Raw genomic sequence first — 21,289 nt, 5'->3', positions numbered from 1 at the left:
GTGCATGTAGCTTGAAGCCAGCATGGATTTGACTCCGTTCAGATGTAGGTTCCATTTGCTTCTAGAATCGGATTCAGTTCCCTTTTTTTCCCTTTCCACAGTCTGTCCACTCTCTCATCAGTGACTTTAAGGACCCACCAACTGCCAAGTACCGGGCTGCGCACGTCTTCTTCACTGACTGTGAGTACAGCTGTCAGCTGCCGCCCCGGCCTTCCTGCACAGCCAGACTGACCCCAACCAAGCCAGGCCAACAGGGAAGAAATGGGTTGTTCCCACTTTTGTCCTGATCTTTTATTTTCTCTTCAGAAGACAAATTGCGTAAGAGAGAAAAATAAACGCCCACAAATACAAACCTACTAGGTCGTGCAGTCCCTTCCTGATTAAAAAAATAGCTCCTCTTCTAAGGTCTAGCATGTTTAATGCTGAGAAGAATTTTCCGATGCCAGCCTTGGTGTTTCATTGTATAGACTTCCAGATATCACTGTAAACTGCAGTGTGTTTTCCATCTACTTTTCAACTACAAAGACACTCTGATCTGGTGGTATTTGTATCAGGTAGAACTGTATCATTGTCCTAGAATCTGTTTTCTTGCTTTGTGGAGGTTTTGTGCATGGAACCTAGTGCAGAGTGCACAATAATGACGGTTCACCCTGTGTTCTCTCTGGGGAAAACCCCACAAAACTCACCACTGAGCAGATGGGGGAAGGTTCTTGCAAAGAATAATTTTATACTCTTTGAAGACAGGTGGCAAAGAAAGCAGGCAGATGGCATTAGTAATAATAAACCAATGACACATTTCTGGGGACCTGAAACTGTTTGGCCCGGAAGAGTCATGAGAAATCGTGGTTCCCCCACCAAGTGGGACTCCTGTGCAGCTGAGTTCCTTAGAGGGCCTGGGGAAATGTCTGCATCACATTTCCCAACGATTTTATTTTTCTTTACTTATTTTATTTTTCATAAGTATCTCAGATGTGTGCTGTTTGTTTATATTAGAGGCCTTTTCCTGATCCCTTCTTGATCTCTCTTGGTTCCTTTTCTTCCTCTTCCTAATGTCAGAAAATAGTTTTTATTAGCTCTCAATATCTCAGTCTTTATTGCCATTTGTTTCTCTGTTATACATTGAGGGCCTTGTAGGTGGTTTTGTATTCCTTTTATTCCTTTTATACCCTAGAGGTAGTAGGTTGTCGGGTAGGATGAACTTTCTATTTACCTTTTTTAAATCCTAATAAAATACATGTGCGAATGTTGAAATGAACCAGAAAATGGGCAGGAAAACCTACTGTCTTTGTCATTCTGGCAGCTTGTCCAGACGCCCTGTTTAACGAGCTGGTAAAATCTCGAGCAGCCAAAGTCATCAGAACTCTGACGGAAATCAACATTGCATTTCTCCCATATGAATCCCAGGTGAGGCTGCGTGGGGGAGGGCATAGAAAATCCACATCCTGGCTACTCTCTCAGGAACTCTGGCCACGTGTGAGAGGGTGGGGCAGGGGTGCAGTAAAGAGAATGGGGGAGGGGATTGCTGAATGACGCGTTGTGAGTGGACGCTTATGTAATGGCAACAGTAGTCCTTAGGGGTCTGCCCATGATGCCCTCGTGTTAGTCTCCAGTTATTTCTGACTTTCTGCAGCCATCCTGCCCTTCTCAGTGTTCATTTCATCCTCACTCACATTGTTCACTCCTATTGGCTGACTCCTTGAATAAGCAAAAAGTAGCCAATCCAGAAAGAGCTTGGGAGGAGGGGAGGGGAAGGGATCGGACAACACCCGTTTGCTGCAAAGGAGACTGTTTTTATGTAGAGATAACCTCAGCTTGTCATGTGCCGAAGGAACAGATGGTAGCCTTCGTCATGAGCTGTTAACGCTTCAAGTGCCAAAACCTCTCCTCTTGGAAAAAACAAAGTCGTTAAACCAGTAAAGGTGAAGCTGATCATGAGAGAACATACAAAATTTATACCTTAGTATTTTAAGATTTGTTAAAATGCCTCCTCCTTGCAAAGAAACAAAAAATAACACAACTTCTATGCATTTTGTAGAGGTAAGAGATGATTGTGGCATTTCGGGTCTTTATAGATCAGCTTCTAGACGCCAGAGAGTGACCAATTCTTGCTTAAGAAGAGATGGAAAAAATAGAGTGTGAATATTTAAAAAGACAGTCTCTTTGGTCTCTCACTTGGTCTAAAGCTTAATCTCAGCTTGAGGGCAGGAGTTTTTTTCCTCTGTGTGAGCCCTGTCACCACCTGGATTGAACGAAATCCAACTTTAGCATATTCAACCATACTATATTTTGTATATTTTTGAAACGTAATAACCTTTTTTTAAAACCTCAGGTTTTCCAGATCAGGGTAGTTTACCTCATAGAGATTCTGAGAGAACACTGATAGCTGGTAGACTCGTAGTTTAAGAGGGAAGTTTAGTCTTCGAGAGCCCTCCAAAAAAAAAAAAAGAAGAAAAAAAAAGCTTAGAACATACTATGAGGATAGGAAATTATTAAATCCATTCAGAGCTCCTTTATTTGCTACAGTCACAGCACAATTTCTAGCCTGTCCCTTATTTATTCAAACTTATAATGAACGGCCTGTGTGGTGTGCCAAGACCTCCTCCCCTGCTCTCCTCCTGGGCTCCTCACTGGTCATCAGACACAGGCACACGCCTGCCTCAGGGCCTTGGCACCAGCCGGTTCCTCAGGGCGCCCCCTGCTGGGGAGAAACCCTGCACCTCCTTCAAGCCCTGGCTCAAACATCCCCTCCTCAAGGAGGCCTCGTGTCCTCCCTGTCCATCCTGTGGGCATTCTTTCCCTGCTTCTTATGTTCTCATACACGTACCCATTTCTCAAATACCGTAAAATTTACTTTTCATTATGTTTGTTGTCTGCCTCTTTCTGCAAGATTGCACACTCCTTGAGGGCAGTAGTGGTTTGGTCACTACAGTCCCAAGTGGTTAGCACAGTGCCTGGCACCCAGCAGACACCCAAGCTGTGTTCGTAGAAGAAATGAAAACCTGAGACACCCAGCCTCACTACCAGCTTGGAAAAAACTCTGACGGTTCACCATTCTGGATGAATATGACAGTTCACCGTTCTGGAAATATATGTATTTCTTCTCCGTCTCAGGTGTATTCCTTGGACTCTGCTGACTCTTTCCAAAGCTTCTACAGTCCCCACAAGGCTCAGATGAAGAATCCGATCCTGGAGCGCCTGGCGGAGCAGATCGCCACTCTGTGCGCCACCCTGAAGGAGTACCCGGCCGTGCGGTATCGGGGGTAAGGCGGCACCCCGGTCTGCCTTCAGTGGCCCCCCCACGTGTCCCCAAGCAGGGAACTCCTCTGGCCTTGCCATTCCTCTGGCAGTTGTCTCCAGAGGGTCAAGATTTGAGCGTCTCCATTTATAATTATTTTCCAGTGTTTTTGCTCTTTTCTAAATTTTATTGTGGAATATACCAATACATACAGAAAAGGGCATGAAATACATATATTCAGTTAGTGAATAACTAAATGTGAACTCCCTGTAACTACAATCCAGGTTTCCTACAATTTTTTATCTCTTCCTAACCTTAAAAATCAAATACCCACCTTGCCAAGGATGTTTCAGAGTAAGATAAAATACAAGGAGAATAATTCTCCAAAGGACACATTTCTCAGATTTGATAAGGTCATTCACTTATCACTTACATGCTGTGTGCTAAGTGCTAGGCAGGCGGACTTAACCTGAAGACACAGCCCCTGCCCTTAGAAACCCCTGATTTGGGAGGGCAGGTAGGATGTGTACACCTACTATGTAGGCCTGTGAGACCAGTGCCTTAGGACAGTGCAGGCCATAGGCTTGGGCATCCAGAGCAGGGAGAGGGCCCTTTGAGCTGAGAGGAGCAAGCACAGCTTCAGAGCAGAAGTGGCATCTGAGCTCAGTCCCGGAGGACGGGCTCGGATTTCAGTAGACGGATGAGGAGCAGGGGGCATTTTGTGTGGACAGTTGGGATGAGCAGAAGCGTGACGTTGGACAACAAAGGGCAAGTTTGGGGAGGGGTGGTAGTCTAGCGTGGTGTATGTGTGGGCAGTGGGGCAAGGTGAAGCCATTTCTGGAGGCCTTGGATGCCAAGTTTGGGATCATGCCCTTCAGTGGTTATCACTGGGTTGCCTCTGGGGGATTTGCACAGGGAGTGAACGCAGTGGTGTGGGAGTGTGAAGCCGGGAGCATGAGTGGGAGTCACAGTCCCACAAGGAGAAGCCAGAAGGGCGGGGGGCACAGCAGGAGGAACGGAGGGTCTGAGCAGGAAGTGCAGGGATCCTCATCACCTCATTGTCCGCAGGGATGTGCACCCATGGGACAACGCCCCCCTCCGTTAGGGTCCTCACCGACAGAAGCCTGGTGGAAGCTAAGAAATGGGGTCTTGGGGTTCACTCGTTGGAGGGATAGGGCTGGGATCAGAGCTGCTTTTGCGCTGAGCGTGGCCAGGTGGCAGGCAGCAGCCACAGGGTAAACATCGCCAGGAGGAGCCCAGGAAGTGCTATGCAGCTCAGACAAGGTGGAAGGTCCACAGGCTCTGCTGGCAGAAATGTCACTTCCAACAAAACAAAACAGGGTCCGAGGGAATTTGAATTGAGGGAAGTGAGAGTCAGGTGGGTCAGACTCAGACAGCCTGATCGTGGGAAAAGGATGGCTGGTTAGGACCCTCTGCTGAAGGGTGGTTGTTCATCTGGAGCCGCTTGGAAATACTACCTCTGTTTCCATTTGGATAGTTTGGTTTTTTTAAAGGGAACTGGAAAATCATTTATGTTCCAGGCACCGAGCTAAGTATTTTATTTGTCCTTTTAAATTACACATCTAAAGTGAGTATATTCTCATTGTAAAAGAACAGTACAGATGCAGCTTGTGTCTCCCTTGACCCTCCCACACTGTCCTGCCTTCCTCCCTGAGGGCAGACAGTGTCATCGGTTGGGGCAGGGCCGTTCACCCTCTGTCCCTCCTCCTTTGTCAGGGAATACAAGGACAATGCTTTGCTGGCTCAGCTAATCCAGGACAAGCTCGACGCGTACAAAGCCGATGACCCGACAATGGGGGAGGTACGTCTTACTTGGCCCACGTGCTTCTCTCACCAAGCGACCACAGTGTCCATGTGGCAGCCTGGGCACAGCTGGCTTCCTTTGCTCACAGAGTGTGTGCAAGCGCCCTTGTTCCTGCGCAGTGAGCTCAAGCCCTTGGGCAGGCGATACAGATTCTGCTCAGTGTAGCTGAGCTACCAACTTGTGTCTCTTTGCTGGGACTTTCCCAGCGTTAGCACCCACAGCCCTGCCTCCTGGGACCCCCTCAGTGGAACAGTATCAAAACCAGAAAATTGACAGACCTTATTCAGATTTCACTAGTTAGTACACGTGCTCGGGTGTGTGTGTGCACGTGCGCGTGTGCAGTTCCGTGCAATTTTATCACGTGTAGATACATGTTAACCGCCACTGCGATCAAGACACAGAACTATCCCATCACTATCTTGATTTAAAAACTGACAGCCCCAGGTTCTGGGGACCCCGTCAGGCCCAGGCCGGCTGGATGATGGGTCACCCTTTATAGCTGAACCTTGGTGGTGCTCCCCTACGTAAGCTCACTTTAGACCCCAGCCACAGTTTTGGATCTACAACAAAGGGCCCTCATTATGAAATAGACACATTGGATTCTCACATGGTGTGTGCTGGTGTCCTTGTCCAGCAGTAAATGGCCTTAGTGCTATTTGAGTCAGAGTTTCCATCCTGCTGCCACTTTTCACAGGAGGGGTAGCTATGCTAGTCGGAGAAGCGGGAGTTGCATGGGGCAGCTCATGAGACCATTCCCTGTGTCCTTCCTTCAGGGCCCAGACAAGGCACGCTCCCAGCTCCTGATCCTGGACCGCGGTTTCGACCCCAGTTCCCCCGTCCTTCATGAATTGACTTTTCAGGCTATGAGTTACGACCTGCTGCCGATTGAAAATGATGTATACAAGTAAGTACACAGACCCGGTGTGACTGCAGCTTTGCAAATGAACCAAACACACCTCTAATTTAAGAAAAAGGCTGTCGTTAACCCTGGGAAAATCCGGTGCATTGATACAGTCTTGCTAATAAGCCCGCAAGCTTTTCTGTGAGTTCCCAAAGTCCAGCTGCACCACCAGCCAGAAACTCCTCTCCCTTTCAAAGAGAATAAGAACTTTCGATCTTTATTTCACAGCTCACGTCACCTCAGTTCATAGCTGGCTTGGGTGTGTTAATATGTGGACTTGTGTGTGTAAGAGCATAACTTATTCAGAGTTGAAACTTCTTAACTACAGATCATGAAATATGATGATGATAAAATATATCAACAGGAGTTTCCTACTGAATTTTATTTGCAGTTTGCTTCATTATAAACAACATTTTTCTCGGTAGCAATCATCAGAAACTCAGTCTCTAAAAACTTATTTTTCTTTCTATGGGAACAGGCTATATTGTTCTCGTGTCCTTTATTTTATAACATTAACCGTAAAGACAGTTGTTTCAAAATGAAGGTTCTAAAAATACGACTGAATCTCAGCTTTTCCCCTTTCGTACCTGTAATTCTTGCTTTCCTTTAGATGTTCATGATCTCACATGTGAAAATTTGCTGAGGGCCAGTTGCAGGCAGCTGCAGAATGCTGTTTAGGTCCCACACATTTGAGGATGGTGTCCCAGGCCGTTTCCAACCAGGAACAAGTGTGATCCTCACCTTTCCCTTTCAAGTACCTCTGAACCCACCTATAACCTGACTTCACACCTGAGCCAGGTGGCTCTGATGGAGCTCATATCAACTGACCCTGGGGGTTTTAAACCAGGACCTCAAGTCAGTTGACTTTGATTAGACCTTTGGGTCTCTTTCTGCCTAAGAAGTCATTAGCCTTTTTAGATGCAGCAGACCCGACATAGATAGTGACACATCAGATGGTTGGGTGCTTGCTTGATGTTCAGACAGATTTGTGTGAACATCTGTCTGTTATTTTTTGTTGTTTGTTTGGTTTCTTTCCTGCTCCTTCCAGAGGGAGGAGTTCTACTTTTTTTTTTAAATTAATTTATTTTATTTGTTTTTGGCTGTGTTGGGTCTTCGTTGCTGTGCGTGGGCTTTCTCTAGTTGTGGCGAGCGGGGGCTACTCTTCGTTGCGGTGCGCAGGCTTCTCACTGCGGTGGCTTCTCTTGTTGCGGAGCATGGGCTCCAGGGGCACGGGTTTCAGTAGTTGTGGCTCGCGAGCTCAGTAATTGTGGCTCGCGGGCTCTAGAGCGCAGGCTCAGTAGTTGTGGCTCGCGAGCTTAGTTGCTCCACGGCATGTGGGACCTTCCCGGACCAGGGCTCGAACCCGTGTCCCCTGCACTGGCAGGCAGATTCTTATCCACTGCGCCACCAGGGAAGCCCCATCTGTCTGTTTTAAACCAGGGGGATTGGATGAACTTTGTGGGACGTCTCCTCTCCAGGTATGAGACCAGCGGCATCGGAGAGGCGAGGGTGAAGGAAGTGCTCCTGGACGAGGATGACGACCTCTGGATAGCACTACGCCACAAGCACATCGCGGAGGTGTCCCAGTAAGAGCCCACCCTGCTCCCTTCCCCTAGCCTCTGCCAGCCCTGCCCCAAGCTCCAGGGCTCACCCCACCGACACGGGCAATCACAGTTGCCGGTTGCTGGTGTGCGTTCTCTGGGCAACTTGACCAGAGCTCACCAGTGCATGAATTCGTTGCTTCTGCTAAGTCGCCAACGTGCTACTTAGGGGTAGCATCATCAGAAGGGGTGATGAACCCCTTCTGATATCTGAGCTCAAGCTACACCAACTTCATGAAGTTAGAAAATCCATTCTGTGTTAGGGTTGCTTTTAGGATTCTTAGAAAGCTTTTGTAGCTCTCTCAGTAAGATGCTTTATAAACACTAAACACTTGAAGCCAGTTTGTTCTGTTGAAGGATCCGGACTCCACTACATACAGTTCAGTTTTTGTTTATATAGCTGGTGTGTCCCCTTCCTCCCTGTTGTCATACCTAAAACTTCTGAGCAAGCCTTGATGTATTTACTGACACATGTGCTAAACCAGTACCTTGCTCTGAAAGTATTTCAAAATGTTTCTAACACTGGAAAGTTTTTAATAAGACCTTTAAACTGTAGGTAACAAGCTTGCTTTTGCAGAAAGACACATTCTGCTACACTGAGTTGGTGCTCTCCGGCAGGAAATTCACAAGGAAGAGTGAGAAACTATTACAGCCTGGGATAGTTCTGTTGTTTAGAAAAGTAGTTTCCAAACTTTTTGGATCACTCAACTTTAGAAAAATGTTAATTCACATCGCCAGTATATAATTTATTCATGCATTAAATATATGCTTTATTGTACTAATACGCATATTTTATAGCATATACAAAAAACATAAATTTGAAAAGGATGAAGTAAAGTTATATAAATAGATGTCCTAACATTTTCTTTTCTGCTCTCAAATTGTCTTGCACACTCCACTATGGAGACCCCTGGTTTAGAGTGTTAGGAAAATGATGTATCTGTCTCTCCTCTTAGAAAATCACTTTAGATGTGTGCATTACGGGCAAGAAAAGCCGCCACATACTCCTAAAGGAGGAATCTTGCATGACTCCTATAACATCATACAGAGACACTTGGTGCCGCCTTGAGGCTTAGCTGCTTCCTTCTGTCTTCCAGGGAAGTCACCCGCTCTCTGAAGGATTTTTCTTCCAGCAAGAGAATGAATACTGGAGAGAAGGTAAACCCGTACTCATGCTCCAGTGCTCCAGAGAAAGCAGAAATCCCTGCTTTCTCTCTAGGGGCCGGGAAGATGCCTCCTCAGCACGGGACTAGTGAGTTGGGGGCTGAGAGGGGTCATGGTCCTCTTTTCATCTGTACCATTTTGTCCTATTTTTGTATTCAAAATTGAGATCTGAACCCCCCGCCTTTTGATATTTATAGAGAGCTTCTCCTTGTTACTCTGAAGATTAGTGTTTACTGTTCTGGATCATGATTCACTTTAAGCCAGAAGAACTTGCTAAAACCTTTTTGAGCTTGTGGTAGCAGTAGAATTTATAGCCTAATTCACCTGGGCCTCTCGTCCTCCTGACTGTTTATCAGAGGTGTTTTACTCCTCTTAGGAGAAATGCCGCTCTGACTGTGTTGCTCCCTGGCTGAGCATCATTAAGCGATTTCCCGATTCCAGTAGAATCAAGCCCCACCGTGGACACGCTTTAAAGCGCCCAGGTCATTGGGCCCCACAGACTCTCATCTCTGCCTCCTTCCTCCTGGCCCCCATCGCCTTGCTCAAGCCATCCCTGTGTTCCTTGCCTCGGCCTCGCCTTATGAGGTCCCTTTCCTTGGGCTCAGGCATCGTTTTCTCTGAGCCAAGACAAGGGAGGTATCTCTGCTCTGCACCCACACTCATGATTCCCTCCAAGAGTGTGCTAAGCCACTCACTTAGAATGGCTCCTCTCAGTGTTAGCTCCATGAAGGCAGAAACTCTTTTTGTCCTTGTATCTCCAGCACCTAAAAGTGCCTGGTATGTAGTAGTCATTCAATAAATTTCTTTTAGGTACATGAATGGGATTAGGTGGGTCACCCAATTAGAAAGTCAGCAGAGCCCTTCCACCTGTCAGGATGCAGATTCCAGCCTTCTCTTCCCTTCTCCCCACTTCCTACCTGTCTACACAACTACATCCTTTCTGCGGAGATGAAATGTGAATTGATTCCATGACTGCTTGAGCTGAGTATGCAGAAAAGCAGCATGCAGAGGAAAAACTGTTCTTTCCTGGCAAGAATTATGCTCTCAGTAACTTTCTAGTCCAATAAATAAAACATAATTGCTAGATTTCAGAGGTCAGTTCCCCACCTATAAGACAGTCGCGGTATTTGGATCAATAATTTTTTGAGCCAGAGAGGTGGTAATCTAAACTCACGTGATCTTGTGTTTAACAGATGCATTTCGGGGGGTTACAGAGTGAGCCCTCGGGAGTCCGGTGCTGGCTGCTGTCCTGCCCTGCACCCACCCCCCTTGCCCACCCTCTTAGCTCGGGGGGCCACTGGAGTAAGACCGTGTGCTTCCCTCTTCCCATAGACCACCATGCGGGACCTGTCCCAGATGCTGAAGAAAATGCCCCAGTACCAGAAAGAGCTCAGCAAGGTATGACGATCCAAAATGATCCATTCGCATCGTGAGTATAAACATCTGCAAAAAGTCTCCTCTACCCTTGCTGATTCATAGAAATCCACAGGTTTTTAGTCATCTTCAGTTTTTATTAGAAAAAAATGAAAGGTTGGGATAGACAGGTTATTTCCCATGATTTTCTTTTCTCTTCTTCATCTTTTCCTCTCTGTATCCTTCCAATTCCTCACCCCATGGGCCTGAGAGAGAGAGCTCGGAGGAAGTCACAATGATCTGGGAGTCACACATCGCTTCCGCCTTAGAAGCGAGTCACTATATCCACACGAAGGCACGGAGGATTGAGCGCCACCTGCTGGAGGGAAGAGTATGAAAGGATGTGTGGGTGCCTGTGAAACCATCACCCCACCCCACCCCCATAAAGGATTCCTCCTTCCTCTTGACTCTTGTAGGAGGTGGTCTGTCCCTCTTCCCGACACACACAAATCTCTACCCAGCGGTGTCTGTGAACCTGCTTGAACGCATATTTCCTATCCCTTATGAGGCTGGAGATGCCTGGGTGCCTAGCACCGTGTCAATACCTGGCAGGTGCTTAGTAGATGCTGCGCAGATCAGCGAGTGATTCCTTAACCACACGCTCTCTGCTTTGTCCTAGTATTCGACCCACCTGCACCTTGCCGAGGACTGCATGAAGCATTACCAAGGCACCGTGGACAAACTCTGCCGGGTGGAACAGGTAGGGCCTCTTCCTTCTCTTTCGGCCAGGCCCATTTATTTGCTTACCTGAATTTTAACATCTGACCTCGAACACCTGCAGAATCATAGGAAATAGAAATGGGAAAGCCTGCTAGATCGTGTTGTCTCGACTCTCTGGAGCCAGTGCAGTTCCACGCTCAATGGTAGGGACTAGATTGGTCTGGAATGCCATGCCATTTGGATTTTGCATGTCTGACTTACCAGAGGCTCCCTGGAATGGCAGAAGAGAGATGTACGCAGCGCTGAGCCCTACATTGACAGGGCTGGCTGAAGGTTGTATCCTGAATGTCTTTCCCTCCTGCCGTAGCCACAGCAGCTTGGAGACCTAGAGGCTGAAAGTGGGTAGGGCAGCCGAAGGTCAGAAATTCTCCCACAGCCTCCCCGATCCCAGCTGCGGTCGGAGTTCTGTCCCCTTCACTGGTTGGTTTGACGTGCTTGTTTCTCTCTGCTTTCTTTTCCTCGTCTGCAAAGGGACATGACAAAGCTGCCACATTTTCCAGGAGTGTCGTGTCGAGTCACTCATCCTGGCACTACATTCCTCACATGTGATAACATTCCTCAACCAGGGTCAGCTTCTAAGGGAGGGGAGGTCATCCCACGATGCCGAAGCCTCAGCCAAAGGTCCCTCTTCACAGAAAAAAGAACTTAAGTTCTCAGTGTGAGGCTAAGAGTTAAATCTCCTGGTTTGATGTGACAGGCTCAGGTAGGTTTGTAAGACCAGCCCTGATTCATGGACTCTCTCCTACGGGGAAGTAGCCCTGCTGAAATTCATCAATTTCATGGGTGATGTTGGCAAACGTAAAGGCGTCCTCTCCAAAAGAACTTGACTCTCCAGAAGATAGGTTATCCCTAGAGCGAACGGTACAAGCACAGTTGGGATTCATCCTTGGAAGTTTACATTTTTCCAGAAGTGCCCAGTGGTATTCGTTGAACTAGTCACATTAAATTATTTATTTATTTATTTATTTATTATTATTTTTAACATCCTTTTTGGAGTATAATCGCTTTACAGTGGTGTGTTAGTTTCTGCTTTATAACAAAGTGAATCAGCTATACATATATATATATATATATATATATATATATATATATATATATATATCCCCATATCTCCTCCCTCTTGCGTCTCCCTCCCACCCTCCCTATCCCACCCCTCTAGGTGGTCACAGAGCACCGAGCTGATCTCCCTATGCCATGTAGTCACATTAAATCTGACTTTGAGGCAGTATTAGAGCCAGGTCCTGCTGAGCAGATGTCTGTTGAGGCTGCGCTGAGCTGGGAAAGGGCCTTGGAGAGGGGCCCCACCTTCCTCTGGCCCAGGCTGGGTAGAGGCCTGAGCTTGAGATCATGCTCATTATGGACTCCTGGGATCTTTAGAGAAAAAAAGGCAACCTTCCGGCAACCTCTGTAAGAGCTCCAGAGAAAGTTGCAGCTGCTGGTCTCAGAACAAGACCAAATCATTCTTGGTTTGCTGAGACTGATGTGCTGCTTTCTCGGGCCTGTTGAGAATGGATCCGCCTCTTGCCTGAGTTGCGAGGGCGGGGCCGTAGACTGTGCTCACTTCACTCTTTATCTTCAGTCCCACTGTTAGCACCCCCTCCCCCTTCATCTCCTTCAGTGGGATTTGCAGGGAGCCCATGTTTTTTTCTCCTCTCCCTAAAAGTGGTTGGAAGATTAAAAACAGAGGTTAAAATCCTAGAGTAGTTAAAACTCAGCGGGCACAGCCTTCTGTGCCAAGGAGAGTGGAGCAGAAAGAGTCCAGCCAGGCGGAGGCACCTTATAATATTGAAGCTTTTCACATGTGGGAAGTGCATCCCCTTAAGCCCCGATCCCTCTGTAGGGCTTTGTCCCTCTTGAGGACCTACCAGGATTGAGGCTTTCCCTGAGGAATTGGCACACGTACACTGGAACTCACCTGGAGGGAACAGCCTGCCTTTAAACAAGATGGCAAATCAGCATGGTTTCTGGTCTTGGAAAGCGAAGCCTGGGGCTTTTCCTCGGTTCTCACTGACGCCGTAGATACCAGTGCTGATTACCCCCGTTCTGATTAATTAATTGAGAGCATAAGCACCTGCTGAAGACCTTCCCCCAACCAAACTAAACATCCCAGACGTTTATGGATAACCAGCTTTCTAATAGTTACCATTTGTCCAGACTGTTGCCAGAAATGGGGTCAACATGGTGTGTTTTCTGCAGGACCTGGCGATGGGCACGGATGCTGAAGGGGAGAAGATCAAGGACCCCATGAGAGCCATTGTCCCCATTCTGCTGGACGCGAATGTCAGCACTTATGACAAAATCCGCATCATCCTTCTCTACATCTTTTTGAAGAATGGTAGGAACGGTGGGATATAGAGGAGGGGGATAGGCCCTTGGGGAAAATGAGGCAGCTGGGAGAGAGAGAACAAAGTGGAAAACAGTGTAAAAGACAAGGAAAAAGGAAGGAAAGGGGTGTTTAATAAGATCTGAGGGGCTCTTTACATCTGGGGAAATGTCATGTAGGCAGATCAGTTGCAACTAGAGGCTGAGTATCCCCCAGTGATTCTGGAGTTAGTCAAAGGGACAGGATAATTCGAAGAGGACAGGGTGGGGACAGCTGGGAGAGTCTGTTGGCTTTATGGCCAGTTTATTAGAGCGTTTCTGCTAGATACTTTTAACTTGCCCCACATTTGTAATCTGTGCCTTTAAATAACTGGTTTTTACCCACATATGTTGCCCATAAGTGTCCGTAGGTGTCCATTGTGCCAAAGATGGACACAGAGGCTCTCCTGTCCAAGCTGACCGTGATGTGGGCCAGGGGTGGTGGTGACGGCTGAGAAACAGGAGACGGATGGAAATACAGACCATGAGGGGCAGCTGCTGATGGTCATAGCCCTCAGGCTAGAGTGGAATTGGAGTCCTGATCTTGTCTTGTCTCACAGTAAACTTGATGCCATGAGCGGATTAGTTCCCACTAATCCTGAGGAGAAGGGGCACCGTCCCCCCAGGCACTTGGCTCTGCTGCTCAGCGTGTGATGTCCAGGGGCCGGTGTGGTGATCGGGGTTTCGTTCTCGCAGGCATCACCGAGGAAAACCTGAACAAGCTGATCCAGCACGCCCAGATCCCCCCGGAGGACAGTGAGATCATCACCAACATGGCCCACCTCGGGGTGCCCATCGTCACGGACGTGAGCACCGGCGTCGGGGGGAGGCAGAGGGGAGACAGCGGCTCTCATCTCTTCTCCCCTGGCTGACTTAAGGCAGCTTACAGTACACACACTCAACGCGGAGGAAGAGAAAATGTAAAATCAGAGGGATGCAGGTGTAGGGGTATAAATAAAGTCAAGCTGTAGCACCAGGAACCCAGGCGGGCACGTCAAGGAGGCACACACAGTCACAAAGCTGAGCTGTGTCTGTGAACCCGCCCCAAATAGGAGTCATGCCAGCCCCGTCCCACGTGTCTTGAGTCAGCCTGGCTCTGCCGTAGGACACTTAGACTCAGCATCTACTGTGAGGTTGCGAACACAACGCTTAGTGTCATGCCGCCTTGCCACCTTTGGGTCTGCTTCTCTGACAATGACTCAGGACCCAGTGGGGTTAGGTGTTGGGGGGCCGACCAGCCATGAGCTCTGGAAGAGGCCGGGTGGGGGGCTCCAGGACTCTTCAGAGCCCCCCGCCAGGAACCTTGCTTGTAGGAACCCTACTTCCTGCAGGGAGTCAGCTCACGCCTCAGTGCTGGTAAAGCAGGATTGTAGGTGTGCTCCTTCTGGAATCTTAGAGTCAAAAGCTTTGTTCCGGAGCCACCAGAGACCTGTGACTGGGGGCCATCTGGTGTTTTCAGGCCCTTGTTCACAGAGGGACCAAATGAGAACAGAGATGATTCATTCAGTGCATCCCGTGCTGTTGAAGCAAAATCAAAGTCACACCAAAGCAGTATTTTCTCCTATAATTGACAACAAACTAATTTTTTTACCTCCCTGCATTTGTAAGAAATGGCACTTTTCCATTTGACCCACGTTTGCCATTTTTCCTGGCTTTGAAGAACCAAGTTTGCTCCAGGTTCTTGGGCTGGAGCCCACGGGGCATCGTCCGGGCTTTTGCAGGAAAAGCTCCCTACTTCTTAAGTCTTTGCCAGGGCTGACTCCCGGAAGGGAGCCCAGGGGCCAGCGAGGCCTCGTGGGCCCAGGCGCTGACTCAGAGCCTCGGTTCATGTGTTCGCTTTCAGTCCACGCTGCGTCGCAGGAGCAAACCAGAGCGGAAGGAGCGCATCAGCGAGCAGACCTACCAGCTCTCACGATGGACCCCGATCATCAAAGACATCATGGAGGTCAGCGCGGGCCGAGACGAGGGCACAGGGGCAGCCGGGCCCAGGGCTCTGCACCTGAGGCCTGGGGGCTTCAGCCTCACCTGCCCTCGGGTGGGAGTGACACCCAGGGATTAGCACTCAGGCCTTGGAGGGTTTGTGCAGAGCAGCCCCAGGAGACTGTCAGATGTGGATCCTCAGATCCACACGATTGAGCCCCACAGTAGAGACCCCTCAATGGTACTGCAGCCGAAGGAACCAAACCCGTCACAGCACCTGAAGGTCCTGTGAGTAAGGAGCGCCTCGCTAAGGAAGCAGCAGGGCAGGAGGGCCTCTGGAAAGAGATCCCAGCCCATCCTCCTCCTCTCCCGCTGCTCCCCTCCCTCAGCCCTCACGTCAGCCAGAGACCCTGCCGATCGTGTTTCTGTGCAGCCCTGTCTCTTGCCTGGAGTTCTCACTCTCCTTTCCACCTCCTGAATCCTGCCTTCCTGCAAAGTCCCATACACTGGCCCACCTGTCTGACCACCCAGCACCACAGAGGCCTCCCTGGACTCCCACAGCATGTGTCAGGGATACTCTTGACATGTGTGTGCTGCTCTCTGTGTTGGGTCATCGTTTTAGACCTTGGTCCTGTGCCCTCACCTGACATGTCCTCTGGCACCGAGCCTTGCGCATAGTAGGTGCTTCGTATCTGTGAAAGTCAGGTAGCCCAGCGGTGTCCCTTCCTCCCCTTCTTGTAGCTCGAGGTCGAGGAAACCCTGTGTAGAATCCTGACGCACCCTGGGAGCTTTGGGGTGGGAACTGGAGATGGTCTTTCCAGTTCCTGCCCTTGACAGGTGGACAGGACTGGGGTCCAGAGAATGAAAGGTCTTGGCCAGGATCCCCTTGTTAATTCATAGCAGTCCATGTGCTCCCACTGAACAGTACGTTAAAATAAATATATTTTAAGTATATGTAGTGAGTCAGCTTCCTATTTTTAAAACCCACAAACCAAAACGATGGGTGAACATGAGACATCTTGAAACCAATCACGTGTCTTTGCTTGGCAGAGTGGACCAACTGCACTGTCTCATTCCCTCCTTTGTTCTCTGCTCCCTTTTCCTTCCCCCCACAACCCCAGTCCCCCAAAGAGACGTGTGGGCTTCACACGGTAGCTGTTAGGAGTGTAGACTTCTCGGCAGCAGGGGGTGGGTAGCTGGATCCACCCACCAGATAATTAGGCCCTTGGGAAACCGAGGCTGTAAGGCCTCAGGTTGCCTGAGAGACTGCCCATGCCTAGTGTCTTCAAGACGGATGGCAAGGGTCAGGAGTTTATTGGACAGGATGCGACATTTATAACCTCACATGGAACATAAAAGGGTGGAAGAGAAGCAAGAAAAATTAATGCAGATTTTTTTAAAGTTTATTTTATTTATTTATTGTTTTTGGCTGCATTGGGTCTTCGTTGCTGCGTGTGGGCTTTCTCTAGTTGTGGCGAGCAGGGGCTACTCTTCGTTGCGGTGCGCGGGCTTCTCATTGCAGTGGCTTCTCTTGCTGTGGAGCACGGGCTCTAGGCACGCGGGCTTCAGTAGTTGTGGCAGGTGGGCTCAGTAGTTGTGGCTCAGGGCCCTAGAGCACAGGCTCAGCAGTGTGGCGCATGGGCTTAGCTGCTCCGTGGCCTGTGGGATCTTCCCAGACCAGGGCTCGAACCCGTGTCCCCTGCATTGGCAGGCGGATTCTTAACCACTGTGCCACCAGGGAAGCCCAATGCAGGTTTTTTTAAAAAACTTCTCTTCAAGAGCAGACCTACAAACTTATCTCATTGTATCCGCTGGTTACGGAGCATCTGGTCCGCCCGCTCCGAGCTCAGCATGAGGCACCCGGCAGCGGGCAGCGGACAGGGGAGCTCTGGTTGTTGCAAAGCTGGCCATGATTTTGGCTGAGTGACTTGTTCTTCGAATTGTCTTACCTTGATTGCGTCAGCCCTTTGCAAAGAGATGGCCGGTCGATAGCTGTGTCTCTTCTTTCCAGGACACCATTGAAGACAGACTTGACACCAAGCACTACCCGTACATCTCCACCCGCTCCTCTGCCTCCTTCAGCACCACTGCGGTCAGGTGAGTGTGAGTCCCTGAGCAAGCGAGCAGGGAGCAAGCGGCACCGTGTCCGGTTGGAGGGCAGCCACACGGCAGTCCTGCTGTGATGCTGCATGACCCTCGGGAACCCTCCCACTGCTTCTCGTCACAGCCAGGGTGCAGGCCAAGTCCTTGCAGCGGCCCATGAGGCCCTTCCCTGGCTTCCCATTCCTCCCTCACTCCCTACTCCTCCCCCACTTCAGCCACACCAGCCTCCTTGCTCTTCCCCGAACACACCAGGCTTACTTCTGCCTCAGGACCTTTGCACTTGCTTTTCCCTCTGCCTGAAATGATCTGTCCCCAGATATCTCTGCATGGCTCACCTCTTTTCTCATCCAGGTCTTTAATAAATTGTTACCTTCTGCCATCTTCCCTAACCACCCTGTTTAAAATTACAGTACACCAGTCTTCCTAGCAGCATTATTCCTAATAGCTCAAAAGTGGAGATGACCTAAATGTCTATCAGCTGATGAATGGATAAAAAACACATGGTACATTCATACAATGGAGTATTGTTCAGCCAAAGATAGGAATGAAATACTGATCCATGCTGTAACATGGACAAACCTTGAAAATATTATACTAAGTGAAAGAAGCCAATCACTAAAGCCCACAAACACTGTGATTCCATTTATATAAAATGTCTAGAACGGGCTAGTCTCAAGACAGAAAGTAGATTGGTGGTTGCTCGGAACTGGGGATGGGGGTAAGGGTTGGGGAATGGGGAGCGACTGCTAATAGGTATAGAATTTCTTTTTGGGGTTGATGAAAATGGTCTAAAATTGATTGTGGTGATGGCTCACAATTCTGTGACTATACTGAGCACCGTTGAATTATACAGTTTAAATGAGTGAATTGTATGATACATGAATTATTTCTCAATAAAGTGTTACAGAAAATAGTGGAAAAATGACCAAACATGACAGCACCCCAACTTCCCGTCTCCCTTCCCTGCTTTTTCTCCATAGATTACACCACCGCTTAGTGTGCTGTTGGTATTTACCTCGTTCACTGCCCGTCTCCCCCGACTAGAATGTCAGCCTCATGAGGGCAGGGATTCGTGTCTGGTTTATCCTCAGTGCCTAGAACAGAGCCTGGCATGTCGTAGGCACTTGGTGGATTCTGTCTTCACTTTTCATGCATTCGTTAATTTTAGTAATTAAGAAAGGGATGAATACATCATCTGCATAGAGCCACACTTCTCAGATTCATCCTTGATGGAAACATAGATGATGGAAATGTGGATGCCTTGGGTCTGTTGGGTTTCTGCCACGTACCTGGTGATGCTCAGACATTTCTCAGCTTGCAGATGTGAGCAGACAGCAATCCATGCTTCCATCTCTGGGTTCTCCAGCCCTCTGTGTTTTCTTGGCCGCCCACGAGGCCTTGTGCATATGTTTTCGAAAGCTCTTCCTCTTGTTCACCACCTTGCCATGTTCATCCAGAAGCTTTTCCTGCTATGCTCTGCAGGCCACATCTCCACAGCCAGTTCCTGGGACTCTCAACACTAGGCACACGTTTTGCCTCCAGGATCTCTTCTCTGCCTCCCTCGTGTGTGTGGCCCAGGCTCCCAGGGTAACACTTTTCAATCCATGTGCCTCTACTAGTACTTTGCCCGCCCGTCTTCTCTCTCCACCGCGCCCCCTTCTGTCATCACTGTCAGGCCTGCATGATGCCAGTGGAGGCCAAATGTTTATTGCCAGCGTTAGAGTGAAATACAAAATCCCACACAGTACCACAGCCAGGCTGGCTGACAACGGCAGACAAACAAATGATTGCACAGGCAAAAAAAAGTGACTGTGAGGTCCTCTGGGCTGACCTTCGTGATGTGGAAAGTGGCTTTAATGCTGTCCTAAGTCAGGAAGAAGGGTAAAGATTCCACTGTTCAGAGAAGCCTTGCTCTCCTCGTTCTGTTTCAAATGTATTTGAATTTAATTGAAAATTTAGATGACACGGACAAATGCATTTTACAAATTACAAAAATTGACAATTAAAAAATAGAAACTCAGTGACTCCTATTAACTTTTTAGTTATTTTTAAATTTTCCACAACAGAAATTCCCAACCCAATGGATGCAATGGTGAATTCTTCTGGTATTTTATGAAGAAACCACTCAACATTAACACATTTGCAGATAACAGAAAGAAGAAACTTTCCCACTCATTTTATGAGTACATGATCCTAAAAGCAAATCTGAAAATGGCATTAAATGAAACTTCCCTCAAGCACAGAGAGGCAAATGTTATAGATAAACTATTAGCAAACTAAACCCAGTGGCATATACAAGGAGCAGTGCATCTTGCTGAAGGGTTTGTTTGAGGAATGCAAGGCTGATTTAACACTTTAAAATCCTCAACATAATTCTCCACACAAGGAAAAATATATATGATCTTCTTAAGAGATGGCCCCTTGTTTTGTTTTGATTTTTGTTTTGTTTTCCCCATTTTCTTAGCCTGGAAGCAACCAATTTCTCATTGTTTCCGAGAACAAGGTGAAGGCTCATTGAGGGAAGCCGGGGCCGGGGGTGGGGGTGGGGGGCCACCTGGGGAACTGTCCTGCCACTGAGATGCCTGTCGTTCAGGAGGCAGCTCCGTGTCACCTCCTCCAGGAAGCCTTCCCCAGTGATGCCCAGTCGGCACTAGAAGTCCCTCCCCCATGTTTGTTCCCACGGCACTGAGCTCCTCTCATTGGGGCGAGATGCAGACCCCCACCCTCCTGCCACCCTCCTCGCCCCACCCACCCCAGTTAAGCCTGAGTTCTTGGTTGGCCAAGAGCCACATGTCACTCAGGTCAGCTCCTCGGTGCTGGGGCAGCCCCAGCCCAGTGAGGCGCCTGGTGCACATCTGTCCAGTGAATCAATGTGCCGGCTACAGACAGGCCCTGGACTCTGTGGTCCCTGCTCCCTCCAGCAGTGTCCCAGACAAGCCCAGAACTGTACAGCTGGGGGGAGACACTGGGACCAACATCACGTGGGTGAAGCTGCTGAAGGTCCAGCTTTAAAGCCGACCTGAACCCGTCTGTTGCCTGCATGACAGGGTCACAGCACAGGCGCTCATAGTGATTCTTCTCCCGGCAGCCAAAGCGCTTGATAATTTGCACTGCAGTTCACTTCAGCCAACACGCGCTAAGCGTCTACTCTGTTTCGGTCACTGGTGTACAGAACGAGTGTGTAACGTGTCATGGAGGTATGAAGTATAAACACTGGATGCAGATAAATATGATTAATATCTTTCTCTCTCCCTCTCCTCCCCCTCTCTCCTGCCCCAGCGCCCGCTATGGGCACTGGCATAAGAATAAGGCCCCAGGGGAGTACCGCAGTGGGCCTCGCCTCATCATCTTCATCCTGGGGGGCGTGAGCCTGAATGAGATGCGTTGTGCTTATGAGGTGACCCAAGCCAATGGAAAGTGGGAAGTGCTCATAGGTGAGTGGGGCGTGTTTTCTAGAGGGAAGGGGCCGCTTCACTGCACTTGGACTCCATTCCACGCTTTGGTGTTTCATTCTGTCTTCGGTTCTCTGTTGCCCCTGAAAAACTTAAGTCTCTAGACATGTTTGTGGACGGCAGACGCTGACGAGCCAAGGGTTCCTTCCTCATGTCTGCACTGCGTCTCTTGACGAGTGGCAGCCCCATGTGGTGGGAAGAGCCTGGTCACAGGCGCCAAGAGACCCAGGCTGATATTCCTGCTCTGCCACTGCCACGTGGGTCACCTCGAAAGTGCCTCCCCTCTCCACGCTGTTATTTCCTTACCCACGAAAATGGGGTTAAGAGCACCCACTTACAGCCTGAACTAGGCCTGGTGCTGGCCCGGGGCTGGAGGGTGGGGGGTAGGGTGGTGTCAGTTTCCTGGCCACCAGCCTCACGTCCAGAAGACGCTCAGTGTACGGCAGGTGAATGATTACCGGCTCCTTTACCTGTCCGTTGGAGATGCATAGACGAGGAGTGAGAACAGATACTGGCTGAAACATATTGGCCTGACTTCTGGGCTCTGCTGAGGGTTCCCCTAGCCAGTTCCTACTACTTCAGGGTCTGTCATAC

At 49.0% G+C, this 21,289-nt stretch overlaps 1 protein-coding gene across 2 annotated transcripts in view; it reads left to right on the top strand.

Moving 5' to 3' along the window:
- STXBP1 (syntaxin binding protein 1) overlaps positions 1–21,289 on the top strand; it is a 71,495-nt gene that overhangs the window by 41,542 nt on the left and 8,664 nt on the right. For both annotated transcript variants that reach the window (XM_082614852.1, XM_082614853.1), the window contains exons 5-18: positions 102–180; positions 1,301–1,404; positions 3,112–3,260; positions 4,973–5,057; positions 5,834–5,964; positions 7,440–7,547; positions 8,660–8,720; positions 10,059–10,124; positions 10,759–10,839; positions 13,056–13,194; positions 13,917–14,026; positions 15,064–15,165; positions 17,152–17,237; positions 20,523–20,677. In XM_082614852.1, the coding sequence (XP_082470978.1) occupies positions 102–180; positions 1,301–1,404; positions 3,112–3,260; positions 4,973–5,057; positions 5,834–5,964; positions 7,440–7,547; positions 8,660–8,720; positions 10,059–10,124; positions 10,759–10,839; positions 13,056–13,194; positions 13,917–14,026; positions 15,064–15,165; positions 17,152–17,237; positions 20,523–20,677 (1,456 nt within the window). The remainder of the gene's footprint in view (positions 1–101; positions 181–1,300; positions 1,405–3,111; positions 3,261–4,972; positions 5,058–5,833; positions 5,965–7,439; positions 7,548–8,659; positions 8,721–10,058; positions 10,125–10,758; positions 10,840–13,055; positions 13,195–13,916; positions 14,027–15,063; positions 15,166–17,151; positions 17,238–20,522; positions 20,678–21,289) is intronic.

The sequence above is a fragment of the Mesoplodon mirus genome (assembly GCF_964341445.2).
Source record: "Mesoplodon mirus genome assembly, chromosome: 1".
Classification (NCBI taxonomy): Eukaryota; Metazoa; Chordata; class Mammalia; order Artiodactyla; family Ziphiidae; genus Mesoplodon; species Mesoplodon mirus.
Note: the sequence above shows the minus strand (reverse complement) of the source record. Positions and strands in the feature narration are given on the sequence as shown.